The sequence below is a fragment of the Symphalangus syndactylus genome, chromosome 4 (assembly GCF_028878055.3).
Source record: "Symphalangus syndactylus isolate Jambi chromosome 4, NHGRI_mSymSyn1-v2.1_pri, whole genome shotgun sequence".
Lineage (NCBI taxonomy): Eukaryota > Metazoa > Chordata > Mammalia > Primates > Hylobatidae > Symphalangus > Symphalangus syndactylus.
Window position 1 is genome coordinate 131634055 of NC_072426.2, and position 26097 is coordinate 131660151.

The 26097-nt window shown below is 38.4% G+C and overlaps 1 protein-coding gene across 6 annotated transcripts in view; it reads left to right on the forward strand.

Moving 5' to 3' along the window:
- The window catches only part of TMEM144 (transmembrane protein 144), a 66174-nt gene that overhangs the window by 22071 nt on the left and 18006 nt on the right, over positions 1-26097 (forward strand). For 5 of the 6 annotated variants that reach the window (XM_055276253.2, XM_063638327.1, XM_063638330.1 and 2 more), the window contains 6 exons: positions 6273-6354; positions 8828-8895; positions 10913-11031; positions 13695-13814; positions 14912-15009; positions 17696-17749. In XM_055276253.2, coding sequence (XP_055132228.1) covers positions 6273-6354; positions 8828-8895; positions 10913-11031; positions 13695-13814; positions 14912-15009; positions 17696-17749 — 541 coding nt within the window. The remainder of the gene's footprint in view (positions 1-6272; positions 6355-8827; positions 8896-10912; positions 11032-13694; positions 13815-14911; positions 15010-17695; positions 17750-26097) is intronic. The other variant, XM_063638331.1, reaches the window with a different exon arrangement.

Genomic DNA, 26097 nt, shown 5'->3' on the forward strand with positions numbered 1-26097 from the left:
CTTTGACATGCTTTAACTTTCTGACTCTTACAAATATTTTTTTCTTTAAACAACCAGTTAATTTATTTCAGGGCAAGAATTTACCATATAATACTCTTTTTACATAAGTTCTGCCACCCCTTTTTTTCCTTTCTTTTTTTTTTTTTTTTTTTTGAAGATGATAACTATTCTTTTCTAAAGCGAACTTCTTTTATGTCTGTGGGCTAGACTGTCTAAGGCCACAGGAATAGAAGTTAGTATAATACGTGTTACACTGTTTACTTTTAGCAAACTTTACTTTTGTTGAAAACCTTGTAAGTTTGGGATTTTAATTATCCTTTGCTATTAATAAGAACTTGTTTTGTCCAAATTAATTTAGAAATGGTATAGATGGCTTTTTTATTTTTCCTAACAGAATAGCCTCGTATCTTAAGATTTTTGAGTTAGTAAGCTACTTTTTTTGCTTTTTTGATTTAGGATAGTTCTGAATTGAACTAGTGAGGTGTGCTCACAATGAGGTTTCCTCTAAAAGTTATTTTTGTTTTTTTTTTCTGTTAACAAAGCAGTTGCCGCTACAGATTGAATGCATTTGGGCCATCCTTGGGTTACTGGGTTAAGGATTTTTCATAGGAAGGCCTCAGTGCTTTCAGGATACGCTGTTGTTTACACTGACAACAAAGTGGTATTGGAACGTTATAGGGTTACAGAGAATACTTTCAATTATCAATTACAGGTTTTAAATTTACTTTGGCTTTTAAAAGAATAGGGTACACTTTTTTTTTCTTAACTAATTGTATCTCTCTCTCTCTCTCTTTATCTCTTTGACTTTGTCTCTCTCTGACTTTCCTTTTGCCTCTGTCTCTTCCTCTCTCTCTTCTCGCTTACGCTGCAGTTCTCTCAACCACTGTGGAGAGATCTAAAGCCAGTTGTAACCAAGCGTCTATGTACGGAAACTGGTCTGTGTTCCCTGGCTTTACAGGTTACCTTGTGCCATACCTTTGAAACAAGGGACCTGTCCAGGCTTCCTTCTGATGGCCAACCTACTTTTAATGCTGGCCAGTCTACTTTATACAAAGTTTTAAGTTTTCCTGGTGTCACAGTACTCCATAGTCTCCTTTAAATCCTTTCTTGAAATTTTTCAACATATTTCCTAGTAGCATGGGCTTATTTGTGCCTGACCCATGCTTCTTCAAGACAAAACACCACGCTCACACCACACACACCACAAAACAAAGAACAGGTAAAAAGGGCACACACACACTTTTGCAGTTTACACCAAACCAAAATCAAAACCAAAATCAGAGTATCCAGAAATCCAAGCCAGGTCAAAACCAAAACCAAAGTATCAAACAATCCAAGTCAAGTCAAAAACCAAAACCAAAGTGCCAGTACAGGCACACCGTGGGTGATCAGGCCATGCTTCCACTCTAATGGAGTAGGCAAGTTCCCAAGACCAGTCCTGTCAAGCAATTCAAACCAAGTCAAAACCAAAACCAAAATCAAAGTGCCAATAAAGGCATGCTGTGGGTGATCAGGCCATGCTTCCACTCAAATGGACAGAGTAGGCAAGTTCCAAACACTAGTCTTACCAAGTTTCAGATGTCCAGACTCCAGGTACCAGTTCCTTCCCGGTGTTCAGCCACTGCATTGATCCTCCATGGGGGCCTGCCACACACAGCTCTGGCGAGGCCTCCCACCAGGGCAAATGCCTACCTGGGAGCCCTCTCAGGATCCACGTTGCTCGGGCTAGTCGGAGTCCCCCACGGGGATGTTCCACAGGGCAGGCTTAAGCCGCCTAAGGAGCTGCCTCAACCATCTGCCAATCACCTCGCTTCCCGGTCAGGGAACCAAGAAATGTAGCAGGAGGAGCCGCAGACAAAACTCCTCAGACACCAAGTTAAAGAAGGAAGTGGTTTATTCGGCCAGGGGCATCGGGCAAGACTCCTGTCTTAAGAGCCGAGCTCCCTGAGTGAGCAATTGCTGTCCCTTTTTAGGGCTCATAACTCTAAGGGGGTCCACATGAGAGGGTCGTGATCGATTGAGCAAGCAGGGGTTATGTGACTGGGGGCTGCATGCACCGGTAATCAGAATGAAATAGAACAGGACAGAGATTTTTACAGTGCCTTTCCATACAATGTCTGGAATCTATAGATAACATAACCGGTTAGGCCAGGGGTCGATCTTTAACTACTAGGCTTAGGTCAGGTAGGCCCAGGCTTGGTTTCAGGTCTGGTTCCTTGGTTTCAGGTCTGGTTCCTAGGCGCTGGGCTACCTGCCTTTAGTTTTGCTTCTCTTTCCTTTTCTGAGTATAAAACAATATGAGAAGGTCTGTCTCTCTTCTCTCAAGGTCATTCTTCTGTAGGGCTTCTGTGGTTTGCTGGGGATACACTTCAGGCCCTATTCATCTGGTTTGCTCCCACACTTAGAGATGTCACTCAAGGAGGCTGAAGAACAGCAAAGATGGATGCCTTCTCCTTCATCTGGGATCTCTGACCCCAAGAGGCACCAACCTGATGCCAGTAGGATCATTCCTGTATAGAGTGTCTGACAACCCCTGTCAGAGGATCTCACCCAGTTGGGTGGCATGGGGAACAGGACCCATTTAAGGAAGCACTTCGACTATCCCTTTTGGAGGGGGTGAGCTTCGCTGGGGGGAAACTCACTCATCTGGTCTATCCAGATTCCTCAGAACTACTGGAGGAAAGGCTAACTCTGCTGGTCTGCAGAGACTGTGGCCAACCCTCCCCTAAGGGAGGCCCAGGGAGGCTCAGGTTCTGTCCCTGAGCCTCGGGCTGGAGTTGTTGGAGTTCCTGCAGGGAGGCCCCGCCCAGTGAGAAAGGATGGGTCAGGGTCAGGCCTGAAGAGGTGATCTGGCCACAGTCTGCCACAGCCAGTGTGTTGGGCTTTGGGGAACCCTTCTTGGGGACCAAGCTCTCTAGCCTCCCTGGCTCCAGCAGTGGAAAAGCATAGCCTGGAGCTATAGAGCTGGATGCTACCCTTCCCCCACCAGGGGAGCTTAGTGTGTTAGATAGTAATGATTCCCAGTGCTGGCTGCTGCCCCTTCCCCAAGGAGCTCAGATGGCTTAGACAGCAGGCAGCTACAGCTGTGGTACTGGTCACCCCTCCCTTCGGGAGCTCAGCAGGCTGAGGCAGATTCCAGCAGAGAGGCTGTTGAGAATCTGCATGGCTCCAGTGTTGGGACTCTAGGCCCCAGTGGCATAGGTTTGCAAGTTCTGTGGAAAAAGCATGGTTTCCCCAGCTGGGTAGCATGCTCACTCACCAATTCCCTTGGCTGTGGGGTGGGGGCCCTGCAGCCCTGTGTGGCTCTCAGGTGGGCCACTAGACCACACTGCTTTTCCTTCCTGACCGTTATTATGTCAGCCACCTAGTCGATTCTCATGAGAGAATCTGGATACCTTGGTTGCCAGTGAAGGATTCACACACTAATTATCATTCTTTTTGATGTGAGCTTCTGATTGCTGCTGTTGCTAGTTGCCCATCTTGGTCCCGCCCATCCTATCTGTAGCTTTCAAGTATTTTCTAACATATCATTCTGTATTGTTTATTAGAAAAACACACAGGTCTATACACAGTAGAGGATTTTCTTTTTTTTTTTTTTTTTTTTTGAGACGGAGTCTCGCTCTGTCGCCCAGGCTGGAGTGCAGTGGCGCAATCTCGGCTCACTGCAAGCTTCGCCTCCCGGGTTCACGCCATTCTCCAGCCTCAGCCTCTCCGAGTAGCTGGGACTACAGGCGCCTGCCACCGTGCCCGGCTAATTTTTTTTTTTTGTATTTTTAGTAGAGACGGGGTTTCACCGTGGTCTCGATCTCCTGGCCTCGTGATCCGCCCGCCTCGGCCTCCCAAAGTGCTGGGATTACAAGCGTGAGCCACTGCGCCTGGCCATAAGGATTTTCATTGTATAATTTTGAGAAGAAAATGCCAATTAATGTCTAATATTCACCTTACAAATATATATATATATATGCACACACAGAAATACACACATATTTACACAAATATATGTGTGTAAATATATATATAATATATATAAACACACATATATAACTCATTTAAATATACTCATATAATTAGGCTTTATGCATTCAATTTTACTACATGTTAAATATCTTGAGGACCCTGAAAGAGATATTAGATGTGGTTTCTATTATAGGACTGGAAAGGTGTGATACCTTTCTTCCCTATCATAAGGGTCATGGCTGACACTCCTGTAATAAAAGACAGGTTGATGAGACAAAAACATAACAAATTAAATCAAAGTTCTGCGTGACATGGGAACCTGAAGATCCAAAGACCCAGGGAAAAAACATCTGTTTTTCTGCTTAGATTTGAAGATTTGACAGCCATGGAGAAATATAATTACACAAAGGGTGTGATCTAATGGTAATAGACTGAGGGGAGAAACACAGCAAAACCCGCCTGTTCAGATTCTTCTTGGTCTCTTTGTGTAGTATTTCTTCCTCCTTGATATACAGCAGGACCCCTCTGGAATGAGGGTCTTATGATCTAGACAAGGTAGGTCAGAGAATTTCTTTATAGCCAGCTCCTACACAGAACGTGGAGGGTTGGGGGTTGTTAGAGTAACTGATCTAGGTTTCATGGCTGGCTTTGAGGAAGAGGGATTCTAGTGTCCATGACTCATCTTGGAGAAGAGGAATTCTAATTTCTGCGGCCTGCTTTGTGGGAGAAAGGTGAGTGGAAGCCATCAAGGCGTGAGGAAGTCAGAGAGAGACTTTCCTTCTGAGGCTGCTTCTGAGGCCTTCCAATCTCCTATAGTTCAAAGTACTCAGCATGCCAAAGTGCCGTAATTTGGGGTATCATTTTCTGACCCCAACATTGGCTTCTATTGAAGTAGAAAATCTTTAGAGAAAAAAAGATTACATTGTGGCAAATGGTCTAGATTGTGTGGTAACTATCCTTAGTGTTGTGGGGATTCAAAGAGGAAGATTCAGTAAGGACTGGCCCAAGGGGAAGTTTTTTTTTTAAACCACATTCAACACTTCAACTCTTCTTTAGTTTGGATAGGACAAAGAGTATGTAGGGTGTCCAGCTACGGAAGAAAGGGAAGCAAGTGCAAGTCGTTGTGAAAAATTGGGGAGGGGGGTTGGCAGAGAGCTTGGAGCAGGGAGTGGTCAGGCATAGAAGCCAATACGAGGATTTATGTTGAGATAGGTTGGGTGGAACATAATGCAGAGAGCCATAAAAATCAAAAAGGAAAGTTAAATCTCATATGGAAAGGAATATGAAACTATTCATGTTTTAAAGCAAGTAAGAGATTGAACAAAGAAACCTAACTAGAGCATTTTAATTTTTACACAAAAGATGGCATATGATAGACACTCTTCTGTACCTAGCTACCTACCCTATTTCAGTGTCATATATGCTTTGAAAGCTTCTTATTTTGTTTGAAATGTTGAACCATGCAAATGTATTTTAAACGTATTTCAAGTGATGTTAAAAAGTATCCCAATGTTGTTCATTTTCTCAAGTTAATCTTTTGACACATTTTAACAAATTTGCATGGCTTAAAAGCCAAGAGTGAGTGAGGCATTTGTTGCAAAGATACAGGACATCAATAGTGTATTATGAGAGAGATGTTAAAGGGAAAAATGTCACTAGACTTAAATGTATGTTTTTATCTCTTAAACTATATCCTGGAGATCTTTCCATATCAGAGCATAGAGATCATCATTATTCCATTTTTACAGCTGCATAGTATTCCATTGCATGACCATGTAGGCCACCTCACCTGAGTTTGAGTGTACCTGTGTGAGTGGGCCTCCAGCAGGATTGGTAAGGTCAGGAGTGGACACACTGGTGGCCTCAGTAGATCACCCCAGATTCTCCTCTGTGTGAGTTATACAGTTCTGCACTTCTATCAGCAGTATCTAAGAGTATCTGTCCCCTAGCATTTGTCCAACTGAGGATGTTCAGCTTTTGAAGTTGGTCAATATAATAGCTAAGAAATATTATTTCAATGTAGTTTCCATTTGTGTTTCTTTTACAATGTGATTTCAAAGTTAAGGGAAAGATCTGATGTGGAAGGAAAGCTTATGAGTTTAGCCTTTAGCCTGCTGTAATTAAGGAAAATGAGAAACATCTAAGAGAACAGGCGTTCTGGCAAAATGGCAGGACCACTGAAGGGGCAATTTGAAAGTAATCATTGTGTCATTAGGATCTGATTATTTAAGGTGTGTGTTTTTTTCTTAAAAATCAAGCAGCTTGATATAAACCAATATTATAATAAATATCACTAAAATTTATTTTCCTTACAGTGCTTTCATATTTTTGTTCATCAAAAGTGAAATACCAAATAACACGTGTTCCATGGATACCACTCCATTAATAACAGAGCATGTGAGTACAGTATGAGAGACAACTTGACTTGAAACATAAAAATTAAGATAAATGGAAAATACATAAATTTTAAACACAGATGAAAAAGTGGTGTTTGCTCATCACTCCTGGCTATGTAAAATAGCTTATTTATTATGGCTAGATCTATGTAGCAATCAATTAATATTTCCACAGTTGAGCTTCTCAGCAAGCACACAGGTTTATTTATTTTGATTAATAGATCTCTACTAGGTGATATATATATAACCCCATGTTTTGTAATGATTTAAAAATTCCTACAATAGAGGAACCCTAAATACTGTAGAGGAATGTGAAAATAACTTTAGAAAGTGGAGGAAGGAGGTTTTGAAGTTGGTCCAGGGGAGAATAGACCATAGGAAGCCCATGAAAGGTAAGTGAAGTCGTATGAGAGTAGCAACTGGTATCCCATTCTACCCGAAGTGAAAAACAGAAAATATGATAGGAGTCACTGTTTTGACCTTGAAGAATCTAAATTAGTCTGGAATAGTAAATCTGAGTGAAATAAGGGCAACTTTTAAAAGGGACCTGATAAAGCACAAGTGTCAGTAGCTACATATACAAAAGTGACTTCAAGGCAAAGCCTCATTGCCATGAACCCAGGCTCTAATCCTTCTCATCTCAAGAAATCTCTCATGTCTGCCCTGGGCCAGTGCTATCCAGCTGCCCTCTGAATCCAGCGCTCCTTACCCCCAGTGGGGTATTGCCCCTTGGCAGGGTGCTTATCTACCCCTTACTTCAAAATTAATCTTTTCTCCTTTCCTTCTTCCCCTATCAAAACTTTTATCAACTAAAACCTTAGTTAAATTGACACTAAAGTTGAATAGTAATTAGCTTAAGCGTAAAGAGAAGAGGTTTATTAATCCACAGGCATCTCTAATCAGGGAAATGTTTCAGGGAGAAGGGAGGAGTTGGCTTTGGGAAAGGGTTCCTTGCCTGCTTCAGGGGTCCAGACACCTCCTGCCCAATCCTCCAAAACAATGGAACAAAATAATAAAATAAATGCAGCTTGGTAAAAGATACACAGTAGGCTAACTGCCTGAGATTTTTCTAGGCAATAAGTTTAAAGATCCATAAACAGCATGATTGATGGGTATGCAACCATGCATCATGAGCTCCTTATGGTGAAAGAAACCATTTTTGCCAAAGGAAAACTTGATTTAGCACACGACAAAGAATTCAAATCTACTTTCTTGTCTCTTACAAAAACAATAGGATTATAACATCAAGAACACTTCAGTTGGCCAGGTGTGGTGGCTCATGCCCGTAATCCCAGCACTGTGGGAGGCCAAGGTGGGCAGATCACCTGAGGTCAGGAGTTCAAGACCAGTCTGTCCAACATGGTGAAACTCTGTCTCTACTACAAATACAAAAAAAAAAAAAAAAAAAAAAAAAAAATGAGCTGGGTGTGGTGGCACGCACCTGTAATCCCCGCTACTTGGGAGGCTGAGGCAGGAGAATAACTTGAACCTAGGAGGAGGAGGTTGCAGTGAGTCAAGATCACACCACTGCACTCCAGCCTGGGCAACAAGAACGAAACTCCATCTCAAAAAAAAAAAAAAAAAAGAACACTTCGGCTAACAGGCAGTATTATAATATACCCCCCTTATCCACAGAGGATATGTTCCAAGACACCCAAGGAATGCGTGAAACCACAGATAGTACCAAACCCTATATATAGTATGTCTTTGTATCTGATCACTAAGACAGCTACTAAGTGACTTGGGGGCAGGCAGTGTATACGATATGGATAGGCTGGACATAGGGATCATTCACATTCCAGGTGAGATGGAGAAGGACGATGCAGGGTTTCATCACACTATTCAGAACAGTGTGCAATTGAAAACTTATGAATTATTCATTTCCAGAATTTTTCTTTTAATATCTTTGGACTACTGTTGACAGTGGGTAACTGAAACCAAAGAAAGTGAAACTACAGATAACGGAGGGATACTGTAATTCCATAGTAGAAATATGAATTTGCTCATAATTTTTCCTGACTTACAATATCAGCCTAATATTGAAACATGGCTTGGAATGTTTTATTAACTAATTTAGCAAAAAAAAAAAAAAAAATCAGCATAAGAAATGCTCATTGATCTTAAGCATTCCATAGGAGGAGAGTCTAAATTCCTTACAGATTATGCAGACCATTAAAATATGCAAATGAAACACGAGTTAATAAGTTTTATTAGTTTTTATAGGTGTATCACAATAGCCACATATTAAATGTGAGAATTTGAAATGGAGGACTTGCCAACTGCCAAGTCATCCTAAATGAAAGAGGAAACTATTAGAAACAGTTGAGTTTAGAGATATCAGAATGCGTAGGTGACATTTATTGTATTTTAAAGCATGTTTGAAAGAGAAGAGAAAAGCACTAGAAATATTGTCACCAGTGTGTTTATCAATTGAATGCTCTTTTTGTTTTAATTTGGGCCAATGTTTTCAATAGGTGATCAACACAACCCAAGACCCCTGTTCCTGGGTGGATAAACTTTCTACAGTACACCACCGCATAGTGTAAGGAGTGGTTACTTCTTTGCTCTATTATTCTGTTTCACATTTGGTTGAAGCAGGGATTACCAGCGTGAAGTAATGTTCATCTGAGTTCAAGAAGAAAATAGTAATGCAAGCTTTGACTTCTATCTCCATGTGGCTAGGTTTTTTTGTCCCCTGCTGAATTTTAGGTACAGATGCCCTTGAGCTCAACTGCTTTGAGTAATTACTAAATCATTGCATTTATCTCCAAATGATAAGTAGATAATAAAAGCAACCTAATTTTGCATGACTTGTGTAGCTAAAGTAAAAGAGGTAGTATTGTGACCAACCTGCTCTCAGCAGTCACAGTCAGATTAGGCGATAAACTTGTCTAGCACTGCACCACCCAGGATGCCCACCCTGCTCTGGGAATCCCCACACTCCTGTGTTTAGACAGTTGTATAATTCCAGACATTCATTGTCAAATATAGTGGAACATTCTGTGTCCGTGTGGGTCCTACTCCCTCTATCTCTGTAAGAACTCAGAGAATTGGGCTCAACATCAGCCCCTCTACTTTAGGGTGGGTTTTTTTTGTTGTTCTGTTTTGTTTTTTGGACTTCCAAATAAATATGAAAATATGCACTAGTATATAGCTTGCATTTTACATTTGATGGCTGCTTTAAACTTCATGTGGTGACAGCTTTTGACTCAAGAATATAAAGCCTTCTTTTTGATAGTGTATATACTATCTTTACAGGGGGAAACAGCAGCACCTGACACATAGTAGAAAATAAATATTTGAATAATTTGAATGAATGAAAGAATAACAACCTTTGGAAGAAATAAATATGTTGCTGGTTTTGCGTCAGAATAAAACCAATCTTTCAAACAAAAAATTTTTTCAAATATTTTTTGCACAAAGCCTCCCCTTCATTAAGATATTTGTTAAGAAAAATATTGTTGTCTTGTAATTAGCTAGGCCTAGTCTATTAGTCTTGTCTGGGTTTGGGATGCTCCACGGCTATGAAGTCCAGACCTCACGTGACACAGGGATTTCCTGTATGAGTAGGACATGCTGCCAAGGTGGTCTTGTGAGTTTCTACAGGCTCATGTTACTTATAGTACTACTTAAATTGACTAAGTTAGTTTTTAAGCTTTGGAGGGAATTGTTTTTGCCTATGACTGTTTTCTGTTTGGAGGGTTTTTTTGTGTGATTTTTTTTTTTTTTTTTTTTTTTGAGACAAGGTCTCACTCTGTTGCCTGGCTGGAGTGCAGTGGCAAAGTGCTCGAATTATAGGCAAAAGCCACCACGCCTGGCCTGTTTTCTGTTTTCTGTCATTGTTCTTTGTGTTAACTTCAAGGAACTGTTCCAAAATATGAATCACCTCCCCCTACAATCACTGGAAATGCTTGCTTCATGCAGATATGGCCCAAGTCTGCGGAGTCCGCCTGACTCCAGTGCTGAAAATGAAACATTTTCTTTTTATAAAAAGGAATGTTTTCTCTGAAATACCCAGATTATTTAATTAAATCAGCACTTCCTCTTGACCATGGCACTGTCAACTAAGGCATAGGCAAGTTCATGAATTTCAATAGTTGTTTTCAACAAACATGCATTTAGTACTTAGTCTGTCCTAGTTCTGGGCTGGATAGCATGGCCTGTTAAAATTTTTAAAAAACCATAAAGCATGGTGTCAGTATATAGATATCTCAATTTAATTAGAGTGCCAAGTTTATTTATGTAGACTGTACAAGATAACTGTAGCAATATTCTCATCTATGTAATGACAACTTATAATTATAATCCATTTTAATTTCTATAAATCACGTACTTCTAAAATTAGACACTGGTGGACTGAAGCTGTCCTCCTAGTCCTGATGCCACTTTAATACTGCAGGGTATTTCTGTGACTTCCGCCAGTCACAGAGCTTGAGATAAATGGACGCTTTTTGCTTATTTGTGATTTGCCTTTTGAAGCATGTTTATGATTCCATTTGTGCGTTTGTCAGAAATACTGTTTTGGGCCAAGATTAATAGTGATTTATTTGTTTTGTAAGGGGCTGCAGTCTTGCAGTGATATCTGGAGTACTCTATGGATCTACATTTGTGCCGATCATCTATATCAAGGACCACAGCAAAAGAAATGATAGTATATATGCAGGGGCAAGCCAATATGGTGAGAATAAAAAGTTATCTTACTTTATTAATATCTATTTTTTATGAATATAAAAAGAATTGTGATAATAGTAAATATTGATGGGTCGATTCGATCTTTCTTTGTCCCTGTAAGTGGCAAATTAGAAAGGCACTGAACACCAAAAATAATAAAGGATTCAGTATTTTCATATGATCTTTAACATACAAATGCAACCAACTTTAGTCAGGACTCTTTTCAACTACTTGGATCTCAACACATAGTTTCTGACTTTCCAGTAAGATTTGGAAATTATTTTCCAGTTAGATGATCTCTGGGAAAAAATGTATACCTCTGCTCTTTTAAAAAGGCTAAAGTGTAGTACATAGTACTTTAAAATCAGGTAAAGGTCAATGTATAGCCTACTTGGTCAGAGGATATTATTTTTCAAGCACAGAGTCATGCACTGGAAGGCCCAACGTAATGCTTCCTGTTAATATCTCAGTTTCCATTGATAGAATTAATCTCCCAGGAGTAAACTCAATACTATATGCAATAGCCTTGTACAGATTCAAAAGGAGATGAAAGAGTGTTTACTTCGGAGATCTGCTAATTATGTTGAAGCATGGCTTACACCCATGAAATGATAAGAGAATAGGATCATTCATAAAATAAAGTTCTAAATCAGATGGCACAGAAAATTAATGTGACCTCTGTTCAGATAAAGGAGAATTTGGAGGGCAAAAGTCATGAGGGAAAGATTATCAAAGAAGTTGAGATTTGAACTCAACTTTAACAGAATGGATAGACTGAGTAGATGCCATAGTTTCCGTCTTCCTTTTTATAGTTAGCCCCGTGTATATTACTCAAACCTTTTATTGACTTCTGTCTTTCATTTGTTAAAATTTTATACAAATACTTTTTTGCATTTTTACAAAAAGATAAAAACTAATAAAAATAGAATATCATAGGATAAATTAAAACAAGGTCTCACTAAAGAAAGAAAGACAAGAGTGGGTATATAAAAGGAATCAGAAACGAGTCTAAAAACTTTATACTAATTTGTATACTTGCTAGAAAGGAGGCATAAATTTGGCTCTTAGAGTCCCTGTAGGCACAAGGGAAATCAGATCAGTCTCATGATTCAATGAGCACAAGATAAAAACAACTAATTGTTCAGGAGCACAGATGTTCTTGGTACAGGGACATAATAGACAGTGTCCTCACCAATCTCTACACAAAGAGAACAATGGCTTCTTAGGGATCTTGCTTGTGACAACTCTCTGAATGTAATGTGATGGGAACACTTTATCCCAGTTTATTCAAAAATAATTAGGGGGGATTATTTTTTATTTCATTTATTTAACAACACATATGTAGTATGTGCTCTGTCCTAAGTATTTTACAAATACCCAGTTAATTCTCATAACAACTAATACCCTTTCTTTGTTTTACAATTGAGAAAATTAAGACATAGACATGAGACGATTTGTCCAAGTCCCAAAGTTAGTGAGTATTGAAATGAGGATTTGCACCCAGGTGGTCCATGCTTTTAATCACTACATTTTGCTTTCTTTTGTGGTGGTCCATATACAGATGTATTGCCCTTACATGATCCAGAAATAGGATTTAAGACTTAGAGCAACAGACAAACTCTCTGTCAAACTTTTCTTCCTAAACATGGCCACTCATCTTTGTCAAAATTTTAGGGGACAGAAACATTGAGTCCAACATGGCTTTCCCAGCCAAGAACCTGTAGTGCACCCATCTGTGTGGCCACAGTCCCATCTGCTTAAACAGTCAGTGGAGTTGGGATTTTTCCGAGATTGGGCCACCATCATGTGATATTAACTCCCCCATGTACTTAGGTTTATAATCAACAATTGAATAAAGCCCTCTCTGGATTAACTTCCTGAACAGCCTTCTGTACAGCTGTCATCTGCAACAGAGATGCTGGTCTCCAGATTGATCAATGGATCCTATAAAATTAGCACCTCCAATTTTTTCATTCATATTCTCACTGTGGTCAACCTGAGGATTTGCTATAATTGCTACTGTCATTAGTAAAATTAGGCCTGAATGCCTATTTTTAAAAGGGAGGTATTAACATCATAGTTACATAATTCATTGTTTCTTATTTAGCTTTACCAGATGATCATAAAAACTAGCCTTTAGTTTTGATTATAGTAACTAATTTACTACTTAATGTATCTAGATTTGAAATATATTAATTAAAATTCTATATGAACAGCATGTAGAAAACTAGGATGATTAAATATAATTAATGGGTTTTTTTGTTTTTTTTTTTTTGAGACAGAATCTCACTCTGTCACCCAGGCTGGAGTGCAGTGGCATGATCTCCACTCACTGCAAGCTCCACCTCCCAGGTTCACACCATTCTCCTGCCTCAGCCTCCCAAGTAGCTGGGACTACAGGCGCCCACCACCACACCTGGCTAATTTTTTGTATTTTTAGTAAAGGCAGGGTTTCACCGTGTTAGCCAGGACAGTCGCGATCTCCTGACCTCGTGATCCACCCGCCTCAGCTTCCCAAAGTGCTGGGATTACAGGTGTGAGCCACCGTGCTCTGCCTAATTAATGATTTATTTGCCTTTAAGGTTAATTCTGGTGAGTTTATTTTCAGAAATCTAAATATATCTGGAATGATTAAAATGGTGTTTGAGAGTTTTTAATCTCTATTTTCAGATTTAGACTATGTTTTTGCGCACTTCAGTGGCATCTTTCTTACAAGTACTGTCTACTTTCTGGCCTACTGCATAGCCATGAAAAATAGTCCTAAACTATATCCTGAAGCAGTCCTACCAGGTAAGAATATGTACTACAGATCTTCTTACTATATGAAAGTGTCATCTACAACTCATTTAACTTGAATAAGTTTCTTCTGGAAACAAAGCCATCTTCTGTGTGTATATGTGGGGGGTGTGTGTGTGTGTGTGTGTGTGTGCATGTTCATTCCCCCTAATTACTTTTGCCCAGTTCACCACCAAATATGAAGTATTTTAAATCCTTGAAACTGAATATGAAATGTTGGCCATTATTACAGAACCTAAAACTTAAACAATAAATCTATTAATAAGATATTTTCCTGTGCCAAACATCTTCTGTATTGATCATCATTCTTTACTATTTCTTTTTCACTATCTAAAGGTTCATATATCAACAAATAGGAATATACAGCAACTTGGGAAAACAGTTTCTACAAAATGTAGGAAGAGATCGTGTTGACTTCAAAAAAGACATATGTTAAACATACATGGTTTTGGACTTAATTCATTAGGCATTGATCTTTTTTAAAAATCTCATTTCGGAGTTTATTATAATTCAATTTGGAATGTAGGTCCACAAGTAAAATTTTTTAAAGGCAAAAATAAAGCATAAGTCAGAGACTTGTTCTGAAATGCCTAACAGATTTGTGCTAAAGAATGCCACCATGTAGAAAATGCTAGAATACTTTACTGAATGCCTAGCTAAAGTACTGTGAAAGTTTTAGCTGTATTTTTACTTAAATACTATAGGTTTTTTTTTTTTTTCTTAGCCATAGCATCACTCTGATCCACTTTATTAATATCTATGGTTTACAGTAAATGGTAGTTGCAGAGAATGTTCGGGTTCAGTATGTCCCCTAGTCCCCTTTTCATCACCCAATCTCTACCTCTTTTACTACTATGGGTACTTTAATGCTGATAATATGAAAGCATTGATCACTCTACCCATAGCAGGCAAGAGTAGAGAAATTACTTGGTTCTAAAATAACAATAAAACACAGCTCAAAATTCCATATTGGCCAACAACATTGATTGGAATGCATTTATATGTGCACTTTGATATTCCTGTTGTAGCTCACTGTGAGTTCTTCAGGAGGGGAACATGGTCTGCAAATGTGTGTTGTCTTTGTATTTCAGGATTCCTGTCAGGAGTACTTTGGGCTATAGCTACCTGCTGTTGGTTCATAGCAAATCACTCTCTGAGTGCTGTGGTCAGTTTTCCAATAATCACTGCTGTAAGTAGCTGAACTGTTTTTCCAAATTTTCATTTTATGAATGTAAACCCAATTTTTCTGAAGCACTCTTAGGGCATTGCTAAAGACTGTCATGGAGTTTGATTTTTTAGAAGTACAATTAATGGATTCAGATAGATAAACTGACCCTCTTGAATCTTCATGTGCTTGATTGCTAAGGAACATTTCTCACCTCCTTTTAGCAGGGCTGTTACTCCTTAATCTTTAATATCCTTGCAGTTTTTGGTTTGATTGGTTTATCTAATGTAATTTTAGCGACATTGTAATTTGCTTTTGATAACTATTATTCTCTCCTTATATAAAAGTTTATAAATATGGGACCTCTTAAAGGGAACACTGAAAAACAAATAAACAATATCCTTCACAAAACTTTTATAGTAGACAGAGAGTTGGTTTTTCTACCATTGTTTCTTGTTTTGCATAGGAATAAAGACTGAGGACAAAATAAAAACCTAATTCAAAGGAAATAAACCACTGAAGTAGGTGAGTGTGGGCAGAGGATCAGTGAGAGTGGTCACTGTGGCTTTTGGCGACCTGCCCATCACAGAGATTATTCTTGAAAAACCGTAATGGAAGCAGAGCCTTCTCACTCACCAGGCGTAACTTTCTTACCTTGTGCACTTGGTGCTTGTTATCTGGGAAGGACAGGTATTTGGAGTTGGTGAGGGAGTAGGTCCCTATTGCTACCAGACCCTTCCTTGGTTTTATTTTAGTCACTTTATCCAAGGACAACCTTATCTACACACAGAAAAGATTTAGTCCCTACCCTCAACAATCTTACATTCTTCATTATTTTATTTTTTCCATAGGGTAAGATTTTTTTAACTTTTTTAAACATAAAATGTCAAATGAACCTATCACCTAGTTTCAACAATTATGTATATGGTCAATCAATTTTATCAGAATACATTTTTAATATCCCAGCAGTGCTGTTCTTCTCAGGTATACATATTCTCATAGTTATATATCCAGTGGTAACTGGACTGAGTTCCTTAAAAGTAGTATCCATTTTGTTTATTAGCAAATAACATTCCATTAAAAAGCCAAAAGAAAAAAGAAAGAAAGAAAAAAGTAACCTACCAGGGGCTGTTACCTCTGCTCCATGTCTTCCTTGATAATTCTAAACTGAATCAGCTTATTCTAAAGATAGGAGCAAGTTCACTTTGTTTTCAAAAGCTGATTTACACCTAACTTACATTAGTTTACAAAAGGAAAATATACAATCCAAATTACCAAAACTGTTGTATCTCCTATGAAGATGTCCTTCCTACTGGGCTCTCCTAGGCCTGAATCAAAGAGTCAGTACATACTTTGACCTATGCTCGCATTACTTTTACCAAAGCACCCTTCCTATAACCACACTACTCACAATAACTCTTAGGCCATGCCTAAACTCATATTTAGAAAACGATCAGACAAGAATCTTCAAAGGTCAATGAAACCTTGTGGTATTGTCGTGTACCATGTTCTCTGAAGGGAAATGGATTTTCAGATTAAAAATTCTTGAGTGATTAGCATAACATTAATATGGTATCCTCTGTTCTATTGCTTCCTCTCATTCTGTTGAAAGTCAGTGTGGGGTTGCCTAAAAGACCCATATGCTTCTTGTTTGATTTGGATTTTGAGGCTTAGGAACTTACATCATTGATAAAAGGCAGTTCCTTTGACCTATTTCTCTGGCTCTTTTGATGTTGACTTTCCAGATACTGATAAACAGAGGGGAGTGTATTTTTTTTGTTTCACTTACATACCAAGAGTGGAATCAAACTTCATTGACTCAGTCCTTTTGACAGTTGGAGTAGAGGTAGGGGAAAAACATTTTGGAATCTATTTGAAACTCTTCCAGAGTTTCTTGGAGTTTGAAGAGCAATCATAAAATGTTGATACAATATACCTTCTCCATAAAGACCACACTTAACCCACATTCCAATTTTCTTCCTTCTCAGCTAAGAAGAATTACCACCAAACTTGAATAGCTTAAAGTTTATAAATTGCAGAATCATTCCTTTTTTTCACCTGTTTCTTCTCATTTCCTCTGTCCTATATTATTTCATTCTTTTCTTTGTCTCCTGCCCAGAAACTCCTATTGTTTTTCTGTACATGTTTATTTTAATCTTCCCATAAACCTTTTTTTAGCATTCATTGGTGTTTAATGTTAGCCAGACTTGATTGCTCTGTAGTAATATCAGTTAAAAAAATTTTTAAAGCACAAGCTACTTCTACATGTACATTATTTGTCAGGCCAAAAAGAATATGCCAAAATTTCTTCAGTTATGAGATTATCTCATGCCAAAGAAAGTTAGAAGCTTGTGCACACTTTTCCTTATTAATCCCATTTCTAGTATCCTAAGGAACTAGGCCAATGGAAAAAATAAGCTTTGTGCTTATAAAAATAATTTGTCAAATATATTAAAGTATTATGTGGCACAAAATATTATAGCATCATCAAAATAATAAAAATGAAGACCATGAAGAAAAGAAAATGAAAAAAAGTCTTCATTTTTTTACTTAATATCACCTAAAGTTTAGCTTAGTGTGGAGTTAGGGTTGATATTATGGGTAGTTTTCCCTGAAAATATGTTTATATTGTCTCTAACTTACTATATTTATGTAGAATCTAGTCATAGGTAAATATCCAATTTAATTAAAATTTATATTTTTATTTAAGGGTCCAGGATTTATAGCTGCAATGTGGGGTGTCTTCATGTTTAAGGAAATAAAGGTATGTACAAGAAAGGGCAGACTAGAAAATGGGAATGGGGTAGGCCAGGCGTGGTGGCTCACACTTGTAATCCTGGCACTTTGGGAGGCCGAGGCGGTGGATCATGAGGTTAGGAGTTCAAGACCAGCTTGGCCAAGATGGTGAAACCCCGTCTCTACTAAAAATACAAAAAATTAGCCGGGTGTGGTGGTGTGCGCCTGTAATCCCAGCTACTCGGAAGGCTGAGGCAGAGAATTGCTTGAACCCGGGAGGCGGAGGTTGCAGTGAGCCAAGATCACGCCACTGCCCTCCAGTCTGGGCAACAGAGCGAGACTCCATCTCAAAAAAGAAAAGAAAATGGGAATGCATCCAGGTGAGTAAAGTATTTAATATGTTTGCATTATTTTCTGAAAACTGCCTGTGGTGCCTAGGTCCAGGGCCAACAACCCATGAATGGATTTGACAGATAAAATGTTCAGAATGTGATAATACCTAATTAGGAAAGAAAATACTAGAGCTATGATAATTATAATGTAACATCGTGTCTCTCTCCACCCCATCTCCAATGGAAAAATGCTGTCATTGACTTAAATTTCCCTGAAGTGATTTTAAATAACCCAATGAAATATGAGAGAGGGAAATTTGTTTAAAATATGATAAATAAGATGAAAGATTTTTTTTTATCCTAAAGGTTAAAGTATCTCCTGAGGTAAATCGTCGTTGGGAATAGATGTTTATATTGGTTCCTGTCTCCCAAAGGCCTCCATGTCAAACCAGCAATTTTGTAGGAAAACAGCATGGTAACAGGAGGCTATTGCCATTTCCTTTTCAAATGTAAACGATGGTAATTTAAAATTGCATTCATCAAATAGTTCTAGTAAGAGTGTGTGTATGTGTGTGTGTGTCTGTGTTTTCTTTAAAAATCACTTTGCCGAGCATGGTGGCAAGCATCTACAGTCCCAGCTACTCAGGAGGCTGAGGCAGCAGCATCACTTGAGCCCAGGAGTTTGATGTCAGCCTGGGCAATAACAACAACAAAAGGTATAATCTCAAGAGTCCAACTGGGTTCAAATCCTGGCTCTGTCACATACTAGCTGTGTGACCTTGGCCAAGTTTCTTAACCTCTCTGTGTGTATACTCATCTGAAAATGGAGATAACCAACCAAGAGAGCTGTGAGAATATGAGTAAAGTGCTAAAAACACTACCAAGAACACAATAAATGCTCAGTTAATTTTGGGGGTGAGGGTCATATAACCTAGCCCAAACTGTCGATAGCAAAATAAAACAAGTTAGGAGCAGTGGCTCACACCTGTAATCCCAGCACTTGCGGGAGGATTGCTTGAGTCCAGGAGTTTGAGACCAGCCTAGGCAACATAGCAAAACCCCTATCTCTACAAAAACAATTTAAAAATTAGCCAGGTGTGGTGAGGAACACTTGTAGTCACAGCCACTCAGAAGGCTAAGGAAAGAGGATTGCTTGGGTTCAGGAGGTCAAGGCTGCAGCAAGACATGATCATACCACTACACACCAATCTGGACAGCTGAGTGAAACCCTGTCTCTTCAAAAAAGAAAAAGAAAAAGAAAGAAAGAATAACAAAACTCACAAAATCGGAGAACTTCTCCCCTTCTAGCCAGGCATGGTGGCATCTACCTGTAGTCCAACTATGCAGGAGGATCACTTGAGCCTAGGAGTTCAAGTCTAGCCTGGGCAACATAGTAAGACCCTGTCTCCCTAACAATTTAAAGATTTTAAAATGTTTAATCTTTTTTTAAAAAATTGCTTTGGAACTTTTCCCAGTTACCTTTACTTGTAGAAAAGAGTCTTCAGTTGAGGAATACATGCAAATACTCTTTTCTAAGAATTTTTATTAAAGACAATATTGATCCAAAGACCCCTCCCCCATCGAGGCATCATAGACTTGTCTTAATATGCAGTTGTAGTAGCAAATAATTCCTGGTTCTAAGGAGATTGATATTGCTAATCTCTAAGAACCGTAAAGTGAATGTACTTCTACTTGATCTTTAAAATGATTATTCAATTTTACATTTAAAACATCATTTCAATCATTGTAAATGAAATATTTTGATTTAAAATCCATTATTTGATAATACAAGTAACATTCTCAGATTTAAAAAATAATAAACTTGTTTCAAAAGTATGTGGACTATGATCAGAATTTTTATTTTTTTAAATACACAGGAACAACTTGAAACATTTATAAACCTGTAAGTTACTTTCGTGAACATTTCTCAGTTATTGTGGTTGGAGTTCCTTTCTACAAAAAGTAATTCTATGCCCAAAATATGTTGTAAATCTCTCTGCATATATTTCATCTACCTCACAAAATATGATTTATTTATATTAAAGAATTGGTTATTACCTCATGTAAGATGCTGAAGCCTTAGAAAATTACAAATTAGTGATCACAGTTTATTAGTAACTATAGGTATAAAGAAGTAGAAACCAAGTATAGATTTATATTAAAGCATTGGAAAATTATTTTGGTCATGACTACAATAATAATACTGAATTGAAAATCCTCTTAACTACATATAAGAACCCTGTTCAAAGACAGAATCCCTAACCAAAAAGCCTAGTATTAATTCTTTAGAGTCCTTTATTTAGAGGAGTACTGAAAAACAGTGAGGAATGTTTTGTTTTGTTTTTGGTAAAGACATCTTTCAAAAGGCACCTCAGACCGAATAGAAAAGTAACTTTTAAGATTAATATACTATGACTCAATAGGGTTTAATTCAGGAATGCAAAGATCGTTCATAATATGTAAATTAATTAATCTCATTTACTCTACCATATCAAATATGAAAAGGACGCGATAATACTATATTAACCTCTTAATAAGCTAGAAATAAAAGGAAGCTTTTGTGGTACAGTATGTCTATCAAAACAAAATAGCAATTATATACCTGAGTTTCATGAAACATAAGAGTTCTCTGTATGTTGGAAGTCAAGGATTTCTCCATACTATTATACAATATTTCCTATAGATCTAGCTAGTTTGGAAACACGAGAATAAGAAATGAAATGAATAAATATAGGAAAAGAAATGAGAAAATTATAATTTGCAGATTACATTTTTTAAAAATGTACACATTGTGATTTCAATTTATTGGTGACAAAAATTAAAAATTAAAATAAAAATTTAAAAGAATCAGCTGAAAAAATTAAGATCCAATAAGATCATTTAGTAAGGCTTGAGATATAAAATAAATATGAAATCAATTGCCTTCCAATATATCACCAACAACCAGTTAAAATGAGGAAAATAAATGCTATTAATAATAACCACGAAAATTACATAAATCTAATTAAAGAATTAACAAGTAATGTGCCAGATTTTTAAAATACTGTATTTTACTTTGTTACAAACATGTACTAGAGGACATAGAAGATCAGAACAAATATGGGAGACTTGTCACATTTCTGATGGAACATCTCGCTGTTATAATTAGGCAGTTCTCTCCAATTACCTTCAGTATAATTCCTGTAAAATCCCAGTGACGCTTCTCCTAGAATTTTTAGAGTAGGTTCTAAAGTTTGGCTAATTATTTATGTAAAAATAGGCAAAAAAAAAAAAAAGCATGACAGCACATGTACCATATTTCTGACATGTGCAATTTAGATTAGCTAGGCCAGTTTTCTTATAAAATAAGGATTTCTAAACTTAAGAAAATGACTGTTTGCTCTTTTCTATTTTAAAAAATGACTAAGATTACAAGTATTAAAAGAAGAGAAAGGGCCAAGCTGAAAGCAAAGAGTTTTTTTAAAAACAACAACAACAACAAAAAAAAACCTGGGGCCAGGCATGGTGGCTTATGCCTGTAGTCCCAGCATTTTGGGAAGCCCAGGTGGCCAGATCACTTGAGCTCAGGAGTTCAAGACCAGCCAGGGCGACATGGCAAAATCCTCTCTCTACAAAAATACAAAAATTAACCTGCTGTGGTGGTGCGTGCCTCTAGTCCTAGCTGTTTGGGAGGCTGAGATGGGAAGAAGGCTTGAACCTGGAAAGTTGAGATTGCAGTGAGCCAAGATTGCACTCAGGCCTGGGTGACAGAGCTAGACTCTGTCTCAAAATAACTAACTAACTAAATAAATAAAAAATCTTATATGTCATCTGCAAAAAAATTTTAATGGCTGTCCAGTGGTACTTATTCAATGCAGACAATTGCCTCTTGGCAGCTGATTTAAAGAAAAATTTTAAATACCTACATGCCAATCAGTTTAGAAAAGCATCATCAACTAAACACTAAAGCCTAAATCTCATAAGAATAATTTTTAAAGTATTTTTGTAGAAACAAGACAAAAACCCCTAAACTCTAAAGAAGAAAACAACAGCAAACCTGTTATCTGCAGGACTCATAGGTACTGTCAGTTATATATATCTTAAAGCAGTCCTTGAAGGCACATATTTAAAAGTCTACAACCTACAGCTGTGAGGAATAAAGCTGAGCATCAAGCACCTTTTGTGTGAAGGACTTTAATGATTCCATTTAGTTTTAATACCATCAGTGCATCAGTTGGAGATTTTCATACTTCTGATACTCTTTTTTGTTGTTTTTTTGTTTGTTTGTTTTTTGAGATGGAGTCTCTCGCTCTGTTGCCCAGGCTGGAGTGGAGTGATGCAATCTTAGCTCACTGCGACCTCCACCTCCCGGATTCAAGCGACTGCCTCAGCCTCCCGAGTAGCTGGGATTACAGGCACCCACTGCCACACCTGGGTAATTTTTGTATTTTTAGTAGAGACGGGTTTTCACAGTGTTGGCCAGGCTTGTCTCGAACTACTGACCTTGTGATCTGCCCGCCTTGACCTCCCAAAGTGCTGGGATTACAGGCATGAGCCACCGTGCCCAGCCCTGATATTCTTTTATATCTGATGTCTGTTACTCATTGGGAAATTCATTTTAGATTATTACATCTTTAAGCTAGATATAAATTATATTTTTACCAACACACTTTAGTCAGTATGTCTACAGTAATGCCAACACAGGCAGTTATTACCACAACAATGTATAGGTCAGTAAGCTACTCCCCAGTGACGAATGAGATGATCTATTATCTTAGTAGCTACCTCAGAAATCCAAGTTAAAAAACTTTCTGCTTTGGGAAGAATGTTAGTGTGCTCTTTCCAAGAGTTAACATCCACCTTTGATGAAGGAAAACCATTGCTGTTGCCCAACTATAATCAGTCTTTTTCTCTAAGAGACTGGGCAGTTTTGGCAAAATCTTAACATTGAAGGGGAAAAAAATTTTTTGTTCCCCGAGAATATTATTCTTCTGTCTACATAGGTAATAAAATAGCACTTAGCAATGTATTCACGTAATTAGATTGTAGAGTGCTTGTAACTGAAGACCCATGTTTTAATTTAAGTAATTGCATCAATTTCAAATTCACAAAGTATATGTGGAAATCACCTTAGTGTATTTATTGTTTGAGCAAATATTTATGGAATACTATTCTGCATTAGTACCAGTATCTAGGTGAGAATTGCAGTCTTAAAAACTAAGAAAAAAAAGGTGCTGGGAAATCCAAAGCCTACTGCCAGGTGTGTGTGTGTGTGTGTGTATGTGTGTGTGTGTGTTTGCGTGTGTGTGTGTGTTTAAATAAGCTGTTCTGCACTTGGCAGGGTTTTGGGGTACTTCTACTTGTAGAATTTGGGATTAGAGTGGCTTCTGTCAGTGCTAAGGGTCACACTGAATCGGACAATTCCACTGGCCCCAACCTAACTTACAAAGACCTATCTCTGGTCATCAAACAGAGGCAAATTAATCTACTCTGATTCTTTAAATTGAAGAAAGGGAATATTATTTAGTTAGTAACATAGTTATTTGATTTTGTTAATTAATACATAACATAGATATATATGTTACGTATTAGCTAGCATTAATCTTATAAACTAATAATACAAAAGAACTTTCCTTGACAGTTTTCACATTCCCTCCATCCTGGACTTTGTTTCTGTTCTGTTCAGATTTACTACACAAATTTACCTCTGATCTCTGCATTCTTCCAGTAAACTGGAAACACAAGACCTTTAAGGAAGTGTGAGGGAAGTAGGCAAAATGAACCCAGACAAAAGTCTACTCTTTGAAGTGAGAATTTCATTGTGGAGCCAGGAGAGCCATGTGTTCCTACTGTCAACCTGTCTATCCTGCCCCAACTCTGTTTCCTGTGGGAGCCCAGTTAGAACTTCCCTTTCTGGGTTTCCCTCAAAGCTGACCTGGCTGCAAGGCAGCAAAGACAGAACCACCCTCTACCCTCTGACCCCTTGCATCTATGCAGGGGGAAATGAGTCTCCCTAAGCCTACACTTTGCATGGCCTTGCTGTAGGAACTCAAGTTTTAGTGCATGTTCTTCATTGAGTCCTTGAGTGAACATTAGGCGAGATACTCATGAATCCAGATTAGCCCTGAGGATTAGCCTCTAACAGCCCACGGTCCTGCTTTTGTGAACCCATTCCCCCCAACAAGTCAGTCAACTCTTGCACCAGAAACACAGCATTCTATTACCACTACCTTTCCTGAAGTTTTGCCCAAATTTGGGTAGTGTGAGGCTGTTAACCTGTCGGACCCCAGTGCCCAGAATTTTCACCAGAGAGGGAGGCCACCAGCCCTAATCCCTGCATATTTGAAGCCGGCAGGATACCAACTGCTGCCTAGAGTTGCCTCCTCTCCATTCCTTTTTTCCTTTTCCAGAACCCTTATGTGTCCTCTACAATGACTTACCCATAAACCATTGGTATTTTTCCTTTTAAAAGGGATCTAATAGTATTATTAAATAGTATTATTAAATTAGATTATCTGATTGTAATTTTAGATATATCTAAAATTAGAGAGGTGCTAGTCTTGTTTTACTTTGTAATGTTCAAACCTTCCCTTAGAATACTGGAGTCTTCTGCCTTGGATTCAGACTCTCCTGATGACCCACCCTTGGGACCCTTAGACCAGGCAGCCAGAGATTGCCATGCCTTCATTGGCAGAGCCAGTACCCTTAATCAGCAGGAAGTAGATACAGAAGACTGACTTCCTCCCACATTAAGGCTTAAGGATAAGGGATGGAAATCTTTAAGTGGGGGGGATGAGACAGGAATAATACAGGGTGGTCACAGATTAGGAAAATCCCAGGCAGCAGTTTCACATGACTAGCAAAAGGAAACTTGAAATAGCTGCAGAGGCCATGAGCTGATAAGACCCTGAAAAACAGGGTGTGGATCAAGCTGGCTAAGACCAACTGAACCCAACATGGCACTGGATTTGCCCTAGGTTTCACCTAGGACCTCATTATACACTCATTAACATACAAATTACACACCCACCAGCACCATGACAGTTCCGGGAACACCCATATTTGGTGTAAAAATGAGTGACACTACAGTTTTGAGAAATTGTTACCTTTTTCTAGGAATCTTCATGAATATTCCACCTCTCGGTTAAAGAAACCATGAAAATAGGAACCCCAACCCCCTTGTATGATTCTCTCATGAGTATGTCCGCACTCTCCTTTCTTGAGTGTGTACTTTTCACTTTGCAACACGTCTCTGTACTTTCACTAAAAAAAAAAAAAAAAAAAAAAAATGGGACTCTTTAAACATAAAGAAGGATATAGACAAAATGGCAGTCATTCAGAGGGGAGCAGCCAGGACAGTAAGGAAGCTTGAAACCATTCCATATGAAAAATGGTCAAAGAGCTAAAACACTGTCCAGGAAAAGAGATGCCTCTGGGGATATATGAGAGTTATTTTCAATGATTGAGGATTTATCTTGTGGAAGAGATATTAAAATCGATCTATCTGTACTCCTAGTGATGGAACTTATAGGAAATGAAATATTTCTACTTAACACAGGAAGATATTTCTTTGTTAATTCAAAGATGAGCTGGGCAACACAGAGAAGTGGTTCTCAGTAGTTCCCATCTTTAAGACCAGTGACCCCATACATAACTGGGCAAGTCCAACTAAGTCATTCTTCATACCCTCTCTGCGTTTCTTCCTCACCCTTCAGATCCATCTCCATCTCTCCATCTGCCCTTCATCATCTTTTCCCTGGAATACTACAGTCACCTCCTAATTGGTCTCCTTGCATCCATTCTGGCCCCTCCAATCTGTCTGCCATCCTGCAGAAAAGTGTGAGCTTTACACAATGCAAGTCTGAAATTTTAACACAGCCAGCTGCCTGTTTTTTTTAATGTATTCCTCTTTGCTTGGAAAAACAGGACCCAAATTTGAGAGGCAGAGGTGGGCAGATCACTTGAGGTCAGGAGTTAAAGACCAGCCTGGCCAACATGGTAAAACCCTGCCTCTACTAAAAATACAAAAATTCACTGGGCGTGGTGGTGCATGCCTGTAATCCCA